The sequence below is a fragment of the Gymnogyps californianus genome, chromosome 2, assembly GCF_018139145.2.
Source record: "Gymnogyps californianus isolate 813 chromosome 2, ASM1813914v2, whole genome shotgun sequence".
Taxonomy (NCBI): Eukaryota; Metazoa; Chordata; class Aves; order Accipitriformes; family Cathartidae; genus Gymnogyps; species Gymnogyps californianus.
Window position 1 is genome coordinate 23,732,107 of NC_059472.1, and position 16,503 is coordinate 23,748,609.

A 16,503-nucleotide genomic window follows, 5' to 3' on the forward strand; every position below is an offset into this window, starting at 1 on the left:
TAGATAACAGCTACTGGGGAAATAATTTTCAGCTTCTATATAATTGTATTGTGATTCTCTGCTGTAGTCAATGCTTCAACATTGTATATAGTATTAATTTGGTCTTTTGGGGAGAAAGTGGTGTCTCATGCTTCTAAACAAGGAGGCGGCTTATTCTTTGCTTTCAACAGCATAACTATCAAGACAAATTTTGCAAGAAAAGCACCTCCTGTGTGAGGTCTTGTTTCCATCTCTTGGTAGTATCAAACAGTGAACTGTCAGATTTTGTTTTTTTCCTTGGCAATGACTCCAATTCTCCTTTTCTTCCAAGAAAAGGATGCACTTTTTTTTTTTTTTTTTTTTAACATAAACTCTGCTTGATTTACAATGAAATCATGTGTTGGAACTCACTGATAACCAACCTAATTGATTTCTCTTTGCCTGTAAACCATTGTTAATATCTTGGCAAAGCTAGCTGCATGGCCACTGTTTTACTGGTGTTATCTAGCACAAAAAAAGCTCTTCACCACTGTTGGCAAGTGATAAAGAAATGAAAAACAGAACCAATGCAGAAGGGTTGCTTATTAAGTGGAAGTACTGCCTCTTCTCATGAGAAGGTTGCACAATGTTCAAGTTCTTCATAATCTAAACTAGACCTCTCCCTTCATCAGTAAACGTCACCCAGGGAATAGATAACAAGAAGAATGTATGTACAAAACCCACTGAAATTCTTGAACATAAGCATTAGTAAAGCTCAGAGATTTTTTTTTAATTGAATAACTTCTATGCATCCTAGCCACCCCCTAAGCTTTCTATTTCTTTTTTACATTAAATAATTTTCCATCTGCCCTTGTGATGACCCTTTACACAAAATATGAAGCTGTCAATTTTTTCTTTCTATACCCATTTTCCAACAATGTACAACTACTGCACGTTGCAATACACACCTAATACCCTTTACACTCCTGTACTAGTTTTGCTCTTTCCAGGAGGTAGCTGTTACGAGAAATACTCCTTGTGAGCTGACAAAAACTTTCTGATATTTCCCCTACATAAAATGTTTTAAATTCTTGAGCTACAAACTAATGCCAAAAAGTGACCCAATAAGTGTAACGTGCTTCAAAGACTAATCATTAACAGGCTGGCCCACAGACCAGTAAAAGTGATTGTTAAATCTGGAGTACCTTGAAGTACCCACAGTAATGGCTAGAGAGCGGATGCTTTGTGGCAATCTGTGGGCTTGAAAATCTGGCTAAAAGAACTCAGCTCAACTTTCTCGTTATAGATAGTGTATAGATTGCATTCTCAGGCTTCTTTATGAGAAGCTTGTGAATACAATGTTTTGTAATGTTGTACTATAGCACCTCTTCTCAACACCTTTCGATCACAAATCTTTTTAAAATATTGCTGGAAATCATTAAAAGATCCCCATTTTCTGAATTGCAAACAGGCTTATCTACCTCTGGACAGACTGCCTTTAATATCAAATGCGATACACAAATTCTTTCTCCAGCAGAGAAAGAACATTTCAGCTAGTGACTTTTTTTTTTTTTTCAGTTGGCGATCTCTGTATTTGAAGACACACCTGGACACTTCAAATGGTGGAACAGTAAAATATTAAGATTATCCACATATTAAAAGTTATGCTATTTCTGTTCACATTTTGTACTAACCTCTGGGTGTAAATTCTCTGCAGCATCAATTTTTGTAAAAATAATCGCAGGAGCCGCAGTTATTCGAACTGTGAAATCTGTTAAAATTGGAGTCAAAATTGCTCTCCTTTCCTGATGCCGCCTTATGCTAAAAAAAAAAAGAAAAAAGAAAAAAGAAAAGATGAAATGACATTATAAATTGTTTAGGGGCAAAAACTTTTCATATTCTTCTTTATATCCAGCATGTAGCACAAAACTGCTTCAATACCACTTCAGCATATGATTGCTACCTCAATAAGCATGAAATATCATCTTTATAAATCATGTTAATTCCAATCCTGAAGGCAGACTTCTATCTTCATTTCGCAGAAAAAGTATGCCTAAATATTTGACTCTTCAACCCATCTCCAGGTAGAGAAGTTTGACATTTGACATCATTGCTTCTTCTACTGTTTAATGAACTACACAAAATCATTTGAACAAAGATACAAACTTTATTATCAGTATTTTTCAAACTTGCCTGTGGGTGCCCTTCACTTTATGAATAGCTGTCCTGAAGCCTGCATAATATTTGAATTCATGCATTAAAACTCTGTGGTGAAAAAATTCTGCACACAACAACATAACTGACACAAAAATCAAAGACATGAACAATTAAACTAGCAAATCCCATGAAACTCTAGGGCTTGCACATTAAATTTATAATAACTATTGCCCAAGATGTTTAAAATGCCTTGAAAATGGAGGGATGTCAGTCTTCCTCCACTGCTTCTGTCACTGGTTGTTCTTGGTACCTTTTCACCTAAATATCAGCATTTGCTTGCCAAGAATATTTGTGCCATTAAACTTGATAATTACATTTGTTTTCCAGCTGGGTGTTTTTTTTTTTTTTTTTCCTTTAACCAAATACTAAGCCTAGAGGCACAACTCTGTTATAAATGGATCACTAATAGCTTATGACAACACATTCCAAATAGCCAGAATCTTCTGGGTCAGGTCAAATAAACTATTGCCACAAAATGCCATCTGAGAGCCTCTGATTCGGGGGGGGGGAAGTAACAAGATCAAGATGGCGTTCAGCCCCTAAAAGAGGATACAGTTCAAATTCCTGGGAGAACCCTCCCATCAAGATAGTTTTTTGATAATTCTTTTTACCTATCATTTATAGAAATGCTAAATACCTGCATTTCACTAAGGAGAACTCTAAAAATCATCAAAAAGTTATTGGTCCAAGGTAAATTTTCCTATGCTTACAAAATAGAAAATTATCAACTGTGAAACAGTGCAAGTTAAAACTATACACTAAATTGAGCAAATATCTATCACGATATAAAAGACCGAACTACACTGCCATATAGAAGAATAAAATAGATCTATGCAGAACTCTTCAGATATATCTGCATGTCAGTTAGGTATCCCTGTATTACCTTTAATCTCACCATCTCCAGTAACGGAGATGCAGCAGTTCAGACATCAGCATAAATCACACAAGTGAGCCAGACACATGAACTGTGCAATCAGACAATTAGTCCTTACCATCAGCTAGTGTTATCTACGTTAATGTCATTAAACAATATGGTTATATGCCTGTCTATGCAGAAACCTCTGGACTACATGTGGAATAGAAAATTAAATCTCTTGATTAAGAACGGGTATCTATATACATAGTCTAGTAAAGGTAATGGATTCTGTTGAAAAGTAAACAATCTCAAATGCTGATGGTTTGTAGGCCAAGAGTTAGGCCACAAAAGAAATTAAATAGATATCATAACATGACTGTAATTCAGTCAACTTCAAAAGATTCAGAATCCATAGATGACAATTTACTGCTTAGACTATTTTGATTTTCATGCTTCAAATTCTACTAACAATTTGTTTAAGTGTCGTCAAAACATGTAGAAAGCATGGCAATCTATAACGGAATATAAACTGTCAGATGTGGGTAGGCCTTAAAGTTTTTAAATGTATTTAGAGCAACAGTATACAGAAGTTAACAGCATATGCTACAGAGCACAGAGCTAGTATTTACTGAGCACAAGTCTAATAAACTTTTGCTTCAAATGACCATCACAAACACTGCTGAGCAGGCTGAATGCTACCCTGAGTAGTATGCAGTATGCTTAAGAGCAAGCTAATTAGTGAGTGTGAGAAAACTACCATCTTACATTAAAAGCTTTAACATTTTGGTCAGCTGCAGCTCTGCTGATCTCTAATGATGGTTTTTAAAGCAAGATTAGTCTAATTAGATCCCCAAATTAGAAAGCAGACCCATCAGCAGTTAGCGTACATCTTCAACTGAGAAAATTGTCTTAGATTTTGCCAGTTCTACAAATGCTACTCTCCCTGCCATCACCTTCATTTTAAATTTAAACCAGATGGCTTTCTACCCAATTCCTATTCCCCCTTCTCAATAGGATGAGAAAGAAATGCCTTTGTTTTAGAGGAAAATGAAAGAGCTAAGTAGTAGAACAATTCTATGAAAGAACACACAGCTATACACTAGAAAACTTCCACTTGAAGGGGCATAAAATGCTAGTAAAGTATGATTTCAATATATGAAACACAGCTGTAAAAGCAAGTTATTTGTTGAACCCCAAACCCACAACTAGCTCTCTTCAATCATTGTTCAAATTATTTTTCAGCTTATACATATTCCCATTTCTTAATTTTCAAATGTTATTCTAGTAGATAGCCAGTACACTGCATCTTAAAGGACTTTTTTGATAATATAGATTGATTGCTGATTTTTTTATTTTTTTTTAAATCATCCTTACGTGGTATCCCTGTCCTGCTCTACTTACTACTTTCCGCATTTCTAGTTGGTGAATTTGAAGCTCAGCCAAATCGAGTATTAGCAAAATTATTGTAAGTACAAACAGAAGGCAAACAGAGCACAGTAAATAATGAAGGGAGAGGATATGAGAAAGAGCACAAAAGGAACAAAGAAACAAATTCCACTTTGAATTATTAAGTCTTCCACGCTGCACCTAAGTGCACCGTTAACTTAACACAGGTGTACGCCACATGAGCTTATGAAAAAACTTGATTGTGAAGAGCGTAATGATGGCTCTATGTCTGCAGCACATTCATTCCATGGTTCATTTATGCATCTGTTACATATTTGTCTTGGAAAAAAAAAAAAGGAAAAGCTAGTACTTTTAGAGATGTTAAAGCAGTTGATCATCTACACTTAGAAGTACAGCACATTTGAAAGACCATATGCTAATGCAAAGCAACAAGGCAGCAAAGTAGTTGTGATAAGGCCTGGAGGTGCCTTGTACTCAGTGCTGAATTTGGGCTATATCTGCACGATAACATGAACTCTAGTTATGGACCACAGATTCACATTGTAAGAGCACAGGACGAAAGTGGTCTCTGTCCTCAAACGCTTACAATTTAAGAAAAAACACACCCGCAGACAGGGAAGTAAAAAGGAACAACTAACAGCACCATAAGTAATGATATCTGTACAGTGGCAACCTGAAAGCTGTCTTGAGTTTTTATATTACAGTATAATACAAATGAATTTTTTTTTGAAAGATTTGGAAGAAGACATTGCAATAATGTGGTGAGTGTTCACAGGAAATGCCTTTATAACATATGGATTAGCCTAGGAGTGAGCAAGAAAGTGCTTCTTCGAAAATTAAATGCGGCAGCCCTGATAACTGGTATGATGAGGTCTGATGAGCCGTGAGTGTAGATGTGTCAAAGTAAATGACAGATGACACGTAAGGGGAAATGGATAGACATAGGAGTCTGGAAGTATCTTGAAAGCAAAGACGTATCTAATGATTAATATGACAAAAAATGTTGTGGGAAGAAGAGAAAAAAATGTGAAGAACAGAATTTTGTAATGAAAGCAACAACATTTGATTACATCAAATCAAATCATCAGTATTTGATTACATCCACTCAGAAGCATGTTGAATTTATACGAGGAAGAAGGACTGCCAAAGAGATGATGTTGTACTAATTAAGGAGGTGCGATGATGTGAGACTGGATAAGTTGTGAAAATGCACAAGGACTATAACTTAGCCTTCTTATGTGGAAAAACCTAATTGAAACAAACAGAAAATACTGGCCAGTAAGAGCTAAACATAACCTAGATGTGAAACTTGGAAATGTTTGCCTTATTCTTAATTGTAATTTTTTTCTTAATAATACCTTACTGAATCTAGAGTTTGAGCCCTTATATACTTAAAAGATACATAGGTCAGGGAGAAACGCATATACATTCAACACAGGAATGACAATCAAGAGCTCATTTATGCCATGTAAGTTTACTATCTACAGAGAGATAAATCCTCACAAAGAATTTTGTGACTTGAAAAAGCAAAAAACCCAAGTATTAGCATGTAATAGGCCACATAATCAAATAGTGTTCTTTAGTAGCGTGAGGCACAAAACCAAAGATGTTAGGTTGCTAACTTAGGACTTATGAAAGATTTTTCTATTTCAGGTTTCCCATGTAGTTGTATAAATCAATTGATCCACAAATGTATTAGGATATCTAACTACTAATGACATCATCATGCCTCAGACCTCCATCTCCCAGTGGGCAGAACAGTTCACATCCTTTCAGCTCTCTGAGGTGTTGCAAAGGCACATCACGAGACAGTGAAATAGCATAGCAACATTCTGAGGACTATCTAATGACCAAAATCAGACAATGAACAAACATACACCATCTGGCTGTACAGAATGACTATTGTTATATAATTATGCCTCAGTAAAGCTAATTTTCATCTTATTAAGAATGCCGTGCAACATTTCTTTGCTGTGGATTAATAAAGAAAATAACATACTCCATCTTACTGAGTAAGGCTTTGTACAGTATGAATACAAGCACGACTTCAGGTACAATAAACACAGGAACTGAAATACAGTACTGAATACAAATGTATTGCATTTTATTCCAAAGGATTCACAGGGAATGCCCCTACTTCCCTACACATGGATCTACAGATCACTTTTTTCTGGTCTTCCTTATTAGAACTTGGCAAGCTGCACTTCAACTTTCCAAAAAAGCATGAAAATGAAAACTATTCAATGAAAATCTGCAGGAAACCTTTCTGAGGATCCTTGCAAAGCAAGAGTGGTATTTTGTTCAGTTTTGTACAACAGATCATTGGCTCCCTGACGTACTCAATGAGAGTCACAGAGAGCTGTTCCAGATGGTGGTATGCCAAGGACAAAACTGTAATGCAGTATATTGCCACACTCAATTCATTACCACACAGAGAAGTAATGCTTTTAAGCTCAATTAATTTTTTTTTTTTTTAAACAGAGTTTATTCAGGCTGCAGGAAGCAGAAGTTGCTGCTGGGAGCTGTAGAAGGATTGCACAGGGACGGGGGCGAGGCCTCAAGAGAGGATATATTTCTTTATTTCCTTCAGGGCTGTTGTTTTTTCCATTGAGAGGAGGGAGAGGGAGGAGGAGATCTGCAAGCTGAAAAAGCAGTTTTCAATCAAGAAAACTTCTTTTGGTTAAGTACTCCCAGTTCCCCACATGCTGTTTGGTAAAGGGAATAAATGTGGACAGGTTTCATTTGTACATAACCTTATTAGAACTGTCTGACTGTTTCCAGTATTCTTTTTATATATTACACCATTAGGGAGCTTCTTATAACATCTACAGTGAAGTATAAACATTTCATAATGGAAAGAGTTATGATCCCTGATCCTCAGTACAGCACAGCATTTGGACTTTTTTGTCTCAGAGATGGCATCCACCCTACCAGAGCGATCCAGTTCCCCCATTCTTCTTGGGGTGACCGGCAGAGGCACAGGAGGCATCACACCAGCACTTCACAATACCCCCTCTTGAAGAATTTTACACTAAACACCTTGAAATATTCAACACAGTCTCAAAGCAAATACTGAACTCACAAAAAAGTGGTGGGAAAATGTGAAGGATTCACTTTCTGTGTAAAGATTGTTAAAGCATTTAAACAATAAAGTATGTCAAAAGCTTTCAAATATTTGTTTCTATGATATCCATAGATCATCTAATTTAGAGTGATTTGGGTTTCATGCAGATTTTTAAAACAAGACCAAATTTCAACCCGGTAGACTAAATTACAATATAATCTATTTCAGAATTTTTACAACTTTATTTTAAAAAAATACAGTAATGTTTTTAGAAACGGGAATGTAAAATGAATGGCTGGTATCTATGCTGAAGTTTTCTGTAAAGTAACTGTATGAAATACTTGGATATAGGTTGGATTCTATATTGCACCACATAGCACCTAAGAATTAAAAAATGAGGGAAACGGATCTTAAAAAAGAATCTTAAAACCCAGTGAACCTAATAAACCATAACACTGGGTCTAAACCATAAGTAAAAACAAACAGAAGTATATTAAAACCAAACAAAGAAATTAACCCTAAAATAACTCAGTAAAAATCATTCATTATGTTCCAGGTTAAACATGTCTAAGAAACTTGAAGAATTAAAAAAGAAAATGGTATCACAAATAGGTCAAAGAATAAAGCTTCTGTGGTAGTTGCAGGAAATCTTAAGATAAACTTCACCCTGAAAACACTAAGCACCATGTAAAACACCATGCGGCCACCCTCTTGGTGCATGCTGGAAATATCTCAGCGGATGGCAGAGTTCAACGCAGGTTCTTCCAGTTCTCAGCACACCACTTCCACAGATCGCAAAATAAACCCAGATGCAGCAAAACTGACTGCCAGCTAAAAAGCAAAAATGCTAACATCCTGAAAAAAAACTGTAGTAAATGTGTAAAATTTTAAGCCAAAAGGACAAGAAAACACCCATACCAACTTTCTCTTTAAACAAATTCAAGCTGGAATTAAAATACTGTATTGCATACCAGAAAGAAAAAGCTAATGTATTTAATTACAACTGATCTAAATTAAAACCCAAGTAGAAGATTCATTCAAAAGCAATTTCAAAACAAACATACTTATTTGTCAAATATATTCTAATAAAATTTTTTTTTGGAAGTCTGCTGAGGAAAAGAAGAATGTCCAAGCAGTTGTTAAAAAAAAAAAAAAGAGAGAGAACTCAGATTATCTGTAATAGCTGCTTCCCTTATTCTTATCTTAATAGCTTTTCAGGAATCCCACCAAATTTCCTGTCCAAATCTATCAAATTTCCTGTCCAAATCTATAACCATAAAGCTCAGATCAAAACGTGCTGGCAATATGATTTCAGTCACCAATGGGAAGGAAAAGGAAAGCCAATTCCTCAGTGGCTGGTTTTGCTATGTTAGCTTAACTTGTGAATTGGCCAAAAGTCCTTTGGAAATTAATGTCATCTTATCTTTCAAGAAATGCCAGTGGCCCTATGTTGTTTTGTGAGAAAGAACTTCATGGGCAACTTGCCCAACATCAAGGCCCAACTAGAAGGTCATACACATTTTTTCAAGGCTAAGAATTTAAAAGAAAAATTGTCTATGGAATTATAGTAGTTAAAAAAAGAAATAAATCATTAAAAGACAGGAAAGAACCAGGTGATCTTGTTTTAATAATAAGATCTTGTCTTAATAATAAGAACAGATACTATTACTGTATTTAAATTTTTATCTGTACTCCTGTCACTCCTTGTGATTTTATCATTACTTTGGTTAGATCTGCTTTTCTTGCCCTCTTTTTCAATGATAAACTGGAATTTATTCTTGATCACATCTTTTTCCTGCACGCACTCCTCCAGAGTGAGCTTATTCACTCTCTTGGTCTTGCACCAATACATCACTTACAAAGCTCAGTCTGCGTGCCATCCTCATGTAGCTTCTTTTGCTACAGCTTGCCTCACTTTCAGAAAAACCTCTAAGAGTCCTCTCATCCCCCCTTTTTTTGAAAATTAAACCAGTAATAGTTCAATTTTTATCTTTCCTTAAGATTCTGCCTGTTTTTCTACGTGACTTTTAGGAACTCATCCCTCAATTCAGATAGGAATCTTATCTTAGGAACCACAAAATTATGCATGCATTTCATAAAACTTGGATTGTTTTCGCATGAATTAGATATAAAGGACTTTTAAATGAAAATAAATAAATGTGTGGGCAAACAGGCATCTTCTAGCAGAAATGCTTCTAATTCCACAAAATTACTTCCGAAAGCTTGCTCTTGGCCATCAGACCTTATTCCTGTCAGTTTGAAAAGAGAACTCTGACTGCTATACAGTCTATAAAAATTTAGTTTTAAACCACCTGTATGAATTTTTAAGTATAAAAAAGTATATTAAAATAAAAATTTCAGATTTTCACAAATTACCAATTAAAAACCCCCTATTTTATATTTGAAAACTTTAAAATACCACACAAGTGTATGCATGGTTTATCTTTCAACCATGTTTAACTAGAGGGCGGGGCTTTGTGTGCGTGTATCATACAATACACAATAAGGGAGACTCAGTTGAAATATCTCATTCTCAAAATTCATCTGGTTTTAGTTACAGAAGTGCAAAAAACAGTTCAGAACCAATAGGAAATGTTCTCCTTTATCCTCCTCTAACTTAGAAATGTCTAAGCTGGTTTTACTCAAGCTTTGTAAAAATACAAACAAAAGAAGTTTAAAAAACAAGAAAAAAACCCCCAAACCTCCTATTGCTTGTAGACTGAGAAGCTGAAGTCTCAGCCCTGGAGTTATTTTTATGCATATACAGGAAGCCACTCAGAAAAGAGCTTATAATGGAAACAAAGGCACAAAATAACTAGACAGTAACTACAGTGTAACAATAATAGTAATATGCATTTCAAATGTATAATCCAAAACTCCATGGAAATGTGCTTGTAATGTAAAACAAAACCAATACAGAACTATTTGATTCAGATATACTGCGAATGGTATCTGCAGTGTTTGTGCTATGTAACTCTAGAAAAGAATAAGTTAAAAAAAACTTCCTACCTACTGGCCATGTTCCATTCAAGCGCTGGATTTTGAGAATTTCTTTCACTCTCTGTCAAAACTCCTCCTTTTCCATTTTCCTTCTCTGGTTTCAACTGATTCCAATGAGCAGTACCAACATTTATAGACTGAAGATCTATTTGATATTGTCTGTCTTCAACCTCTGATCCAGGGTCTCGAAGTATTCCTAGATTCAGTGCTCTCCTGTAATGCCAAAGGAAAAAAAGAAAAAAAAAATCAGCAACAAAGGTCAAAATCAGACCAAACAGATATACATTAAGATACAAAATTAAGAAAATTAAGGTATCAATTTTGCCATTCTTGATTACATCTAAGCGTTATTTTAAGTCCAGTTCTTCAGAAGTATCCAGCCGTCTCTTTCCTATGGAATTCAATGGGAGATACGCAAATAAATATATTCCAAAATTTAGCCAGATCCATCAAAGTTGATACAATATCAATCCATTGACTTCACTGCACTTTCAATCAGGTCCATATGAGAAGCCTTACGGGGAAGCAAGACTAATTCATATCTACTGAATAGATAAAGGATGTCACATTCAAGTCCTCAAAAAGAACAGCTACGTATCAGTATTATGAACAACTTTATTGTGAGACAGTTGTTCCACTGTTCAAATTTATCAAAGAATAAAAATTAGAAAGAACATCCCAAGATGATGGAAAAACAATTCAATCTTTTTAATATGGAATTTCAGTACAGTGCTTTGTTATTAAAATTCTTCTGACAAGTGAGAAAAAAGCATTTTTGAGTGAAACACATTACTTGTGGATTCTGTTAAATTCTACTACATTAGATTTTAGGAAATACTTCAATCTTGAGCTGAGCTTGGGAAACAGTCACACCCAACTTCAACAAAACATTCAAGAGCTATTGGATGAGTGGAGGCTGCTGAGACCATTCAGTTTTACCAATGACCAGTATCAGAAGAGTCTCCTACTACCATTTGTCTTCTGCTAATAAGCATTAGTAAATCTTCCAAAATATTATCTTGCCCTTTCTACACTGGGAGCAATATAGCTTTATGTGCACTGCTCATTTGATATTATAATAAAAATGCACAATTGAACTTATCACTGTTTTTCAAAACAAGCCAGTAAAGGGAGCAAGGGGATCTTAAATATTTTTGCTTTGAATCTATGATCACATCAAATTGTAGTCTATTTTTATTGATTTCATACACCTGAGTTGAAGCTTAAGCTTCTTATTTGCATATGCAATCCAATCTACTGTTCCATTCTAGGCTGTTGTCTTACGCCAGTCGTTATTTAGTATATAACTGCTGTCTCCACAGAGAACTTAATAATTCTGCAATTTGTTTAATCATTGAAGCTAACAATCTAAAAATAAATAAAGATTAAAGCAGCACATCTCAACCTGTGATGCACGCACTGCATGAAATCTGCAAGTACAGGTATGCAACCTATTTCAAAGTGCAATCCCAATGTTGCCCAAATTCAAACACAGCTGAAACTGCTAACACCATTGCTACTGTTACCAATGGAGTATGCTAGCAATGAAGAAAATTAAGTAATTAATCGTGTCTATCCACAGAGGCAGGTGAATGGCAGGAAAGCCGTTTTGATCAAGTCATTCCTGGTGAGGCAGTGTGATGGCATTGTTCAGTAGCCCTATAACTTTCTTAAATGCTTAGCAGAAATACAGTGAAAATCTGTTATGTCAGTAGTGGTATTTCAAAATTAAATGTGGTTTCTTAAAACTCAAGAATGTGTTTGTCAACTTTCCACAGAGAGATCTAACCACAACAACTGTGTCTTTTATTATTCTTTCTAGGCATTATTTCATCAACATGAACGCAGTTCTGTTTTTAAAAAAAAAAAAAAAAAAACAAAACAAAACACAGTAGATTACTGTATGACCCAGTGCCTATTTACATACTTTGTCTAATGCAAGTAAATATTGGAATATATATTGGAAATTGGAATAAATAAATAAAAGGAATAAATAAATATTGGAAAAGAATATTTTTCGTTCGTTCTTTTATGAGCAGCTTGATAACTTGCATTGATCTGCACCTAGCACTATATTCCTTAGGCTCGTTCAGCACAACCATGACCTTGTGAATTGAATTCCTAGAGCAAAATGTGGCTGTATGTGCCAATATGAAACTCCCCATTGTGACAATGGCTTTCCTCCCCTCATAAATTTACTTATTTAAATATAAACCCCAATGAAATCACTCTTTGGCACACTTTTTTAGGTGCAGCAAAATACACAGAGGTACTATTCAGACACAAAACAGTAGTGCATTGCATTGCATTGCTGGTATAAGATTTGTCCATTGGATTTTTTTTATTTGATCCAATTAATTTTGTAAAATCTCAAGGACTGGATAATGTTGGTACTGCTTTGGGATATCACAGCCTAATACTTCCACGCTGATATAAAACCTGCATTTTCATTCTGTTCCTACTATTAACAATCTCCTATATAAAATACAAAACTCTTCCTCTGATCCTTTAGATACACCTTTGAAATCCAAGCAAACAAACTGTGTTTCTATAGATTACCCATTTCAACAAACACATATTTTACACATACATGTAAAATACGAGGATTAGTTATTAATGCCTTGATGTTTTGACTAAGCTGATTATTGCTTTCAGGAAGTACATCCTGCCAGTTTTATACAGGGATCAAAATATAGCCTTTTCCCAAATAAATGATATACATACAGGCATTTACATAAGCACTCATTTCTGGTTTTCCATATCAACTATTTTCCTAAGTATGCCCCCAATTTATTAGTTGTATACTCCCTAGAAGAATGAGAATAAGTTAAACTGCAGTAGAATCGGCCTAATCTTAAGCATACATGCTATGTATGAACCCTGCAGCCTTTTTGATTCTGCAGTTTTCAAAATCCTTGTAGCAAATAAAATCAGGGAAACAGAGTAAGCCAAATTAATGACTTCTCTACCCCTAGCATGAATGCTGTTTTACCAGCTGAAATGTACTGTAGGGGTTATGATTTTAATTGCTTCCCCCTTCTGAAAACAACTTCACTATCCCATCTGAACCTTTTGGCAGGTGGTATAGAATACAACATTTGGTCAATAATACAGTAAGATCATAAGCAACCAAAGACGACCATAAGCATGTAACAGGAAACACAGCTTTAATGTTTTTCTTTTTAAAATTGATTTAGTCTGGGTCAGGGTTTTTGTATGTTTATATAAGAAACAGCTCATGTTGAACCAGTTACTACATGCTGCTGAATAGGCATAATTCTGAGACCCACTGTAAAGAAGTTAAATCACTTATAGCTCACGTGAGACCTACAAAAAACTAAACAAGCCAGGAAAATGGCATTTAAAGACTATACATTATGTAATGATTAAGAAATATACACAGACTTTACACACAACAGCTAATTTTTGTTAGCACTTAGTAGATCTCTCTGTGCACTGATTTCCACTTCCAGGTACAGAGATGACAAACCTATCTATCCAAATTTCAATTATTAAAGGTTTTGTCTGGTGTTAAAAGATTCTTCCTATTCTAATTTAAAAAGGAAACAGACAGTAAGCTTGGATCAATATATACCCTCTACTTTATAGGGGTAAAACCAGCGGCACATTGTTGGACCTGGATATAGATGCTATGCAAGAGGACTGCTTCCTCTTCTGCTTAAGCTTGTGGAGTCCCAGCCCAAATGTAGTCTGAAAGCCCATCACCTATGAATGAGAGGTGACTGAACTAGTGCAGAAATCACAGCAATATTTATCAGACCCAATGCTCCTTAACTGCATTTTTCCCAATTCAATTCAATAAAGTTTCCTAACTTATTCTCCTCAACAAGGCCATTGAATGTGTTATACCAAATGGGAAATTGAAACAACTGTTTCTTAAGGAAGCAATGGACCACAGCTCCATTTGGAATGAGATGCTATAGATGTTAACAAGGGCACAGAACAAAAATGGTAAAACTAGAGCATCTATGATAACAATACTGACCTTCGAAAATGCTGAGCTTCTATCAGTAAAACCCCAGACAGGAATCAGCTTTCCAAAGAAAGGCAATTTTTTTTTTTTTTTTTTTTTTTTTTTTAAAACTATAACAAGTAGATGCCTCTCTGTCACAGGCAAAGAAGCTAACGCTTGAGCCACTGGGAGAGAAACAGAACTTCCTCAACATCACAGAACATACGTAGACATGATCTTGGAACAGGAATAAAAGAAATCCTGTAGCATGACAGTTCATGGATTTGCCTAAGTTTGGAGAGATTAAAAACATATATTTGTGAGGAAGACTGAAAGAAGGAGAAGTTAAGGAGAAAAAAAGGAGGACACAGGAGTGGCAGGAGGGAGAAGAAAGATGGGATCAGGGCACTAATGCTGAAATTAAAGAAAAGCAGCAGGTAAGAAAATTCTATTATTGTAAGAAGAGAGGAGGAGACATCCTTAGGCAAGAAGGGAAGGTCCTGACAAATTCCTAAAATTTTGTACATGATCCTGGGTACGCATTCTGCCATACTGAGCGAGATCCATATCTTCCCCGAAGGGTAACCTCAGCTGTGCTTCCCCACCCTGCCATCTGTCCATAGGGAGACTTATTTGTAGTTTAACAAACATAGTGTTTTATGACTGCCAGGATGTTAGAAAGTGTTTATTTTAGTCTGGGTCAGCAAAGCAGGCTCTCAAATGCTGTCAGCAGTAAACTCCAATTCTCACCGTTTCTGCCTCTTTTCCCCAGGAACTGTGCCACTGGCTTTGTTGGCAGCTGCTCCTTCTTCCCTCTCCAGCTGAGCCTCAGAAGAACTCAACTACTGCCCCATCTCCACACTTGCTGGCAGCATACTCTGGATTGGATACCAGCAAATTTTTATTAAATACAAATATAAACTCAGTACCGTAAGGCTTTGTTCAACGCTTTCCTGATTAGCAAGTGATACTGTTTTGTTCGTATGTCTATACTCATGTCAATTTTCATTTTAACATTACATTTAATCTTTACAGGAATCTGTTTAACAATGAAAACTACATTCCCCCTGATTAGCTCTTGTGTTGTGTTCTGTACAGCCAGATACATCAGCATTATGTACAGAAGGCACTACACGGCGAGTGTCCTGTAAGTCAAAACGGTTAAGGTACCTGGGTTCATCTTCAGATGTGGGAGACCCTTAAAAAAAGAAAAACATCAGTGCTAGCTCCATAAGCAAAATAAAAATGACTGACCACTTCTAAACATTTACACAGTGCACAAACACATCACATTACTAATGCAAAGGAAGAAGTTATTAATTGAATTCTAACTGAATACATTTTGTAGTCATCAATGGTCATACTTCTACTCTGTAATGATTTGCAGTGTTTATAGCTTTTGTGAACAGACATAAATCAACTTATGAGGTAGATTACTTGTGCAATTAGTATGCTGAAAACAAAAAAGACAAGCAGTGACTGAAACACAAAAATTTGTTTTGATTTTGCTAGACTGCTTCAAACAATTGATATAGTGAAGCAAAAGTACAAGTATAACGGGTAATTTTCCTCTATTTTAAACTAATATTGGATAAATGTCTGACTTGTATCTCTTGGGCACTGGTTCCTTTTTCGTTCTGTATACCTACAGATGAGTATCATGGCAAAGAAAGGAAGTGGTATAAGAGTAAAAAAGCTAAAGAAGAGGATGAGACACCAAGTAGCTATAAAGATCTTTAGGTAACACAAGGGTAAGCATACTGGAGAAATTATGGAACTCGGTACCTTCAAGTCATGAAAAAAAAAAAGATTATTCAACTATGGATTAATATGTGCTAAGACATCATTCAAAACAAGAATGTCAAAGTGTCTGGTGGAAAAAACCAAAAGACAACTGGATGTACAGAACAAATCATCTACACTCACGATCATCCAGAACAGATCATAAAATAAAAGAGTACTAAGATTTAGTTGAGTGTCATTACATGTCTTTTAGTCTCCTCAGTGTCAGAGTCTGGAATACATAAG

General features: G+C 35.5%; 1 protein-coding gene across 1 annotated transcript in view; it reads right to left on the bottom strand.

The window, feature by feature from the left end:
- Window positions 1–16,503, bottom strand: part of VPS13B (vacuolar protein sorting 13 homolog B) — a 484,683-nt gene that overhangs the window by 156,144 nt on the left and 312,036 nt on the right. The window contains exons 31-32 of the mRNA XM_050892705.1: window positions 10,512–10,715; window positions 1,653–1,779 (exon numbers count right to left, since the gene is read on the bottom strand). Of these exons, the coding sequence (XP_050748662.1) occupies window positions 1,653–1,779; window positions 10,512–10,715 (331 nt within the window). The remainder of the gene's footprint in view (window positions 1–1,652; window positions 1,780–10,511; window positions 10,716–16,503) is intronic.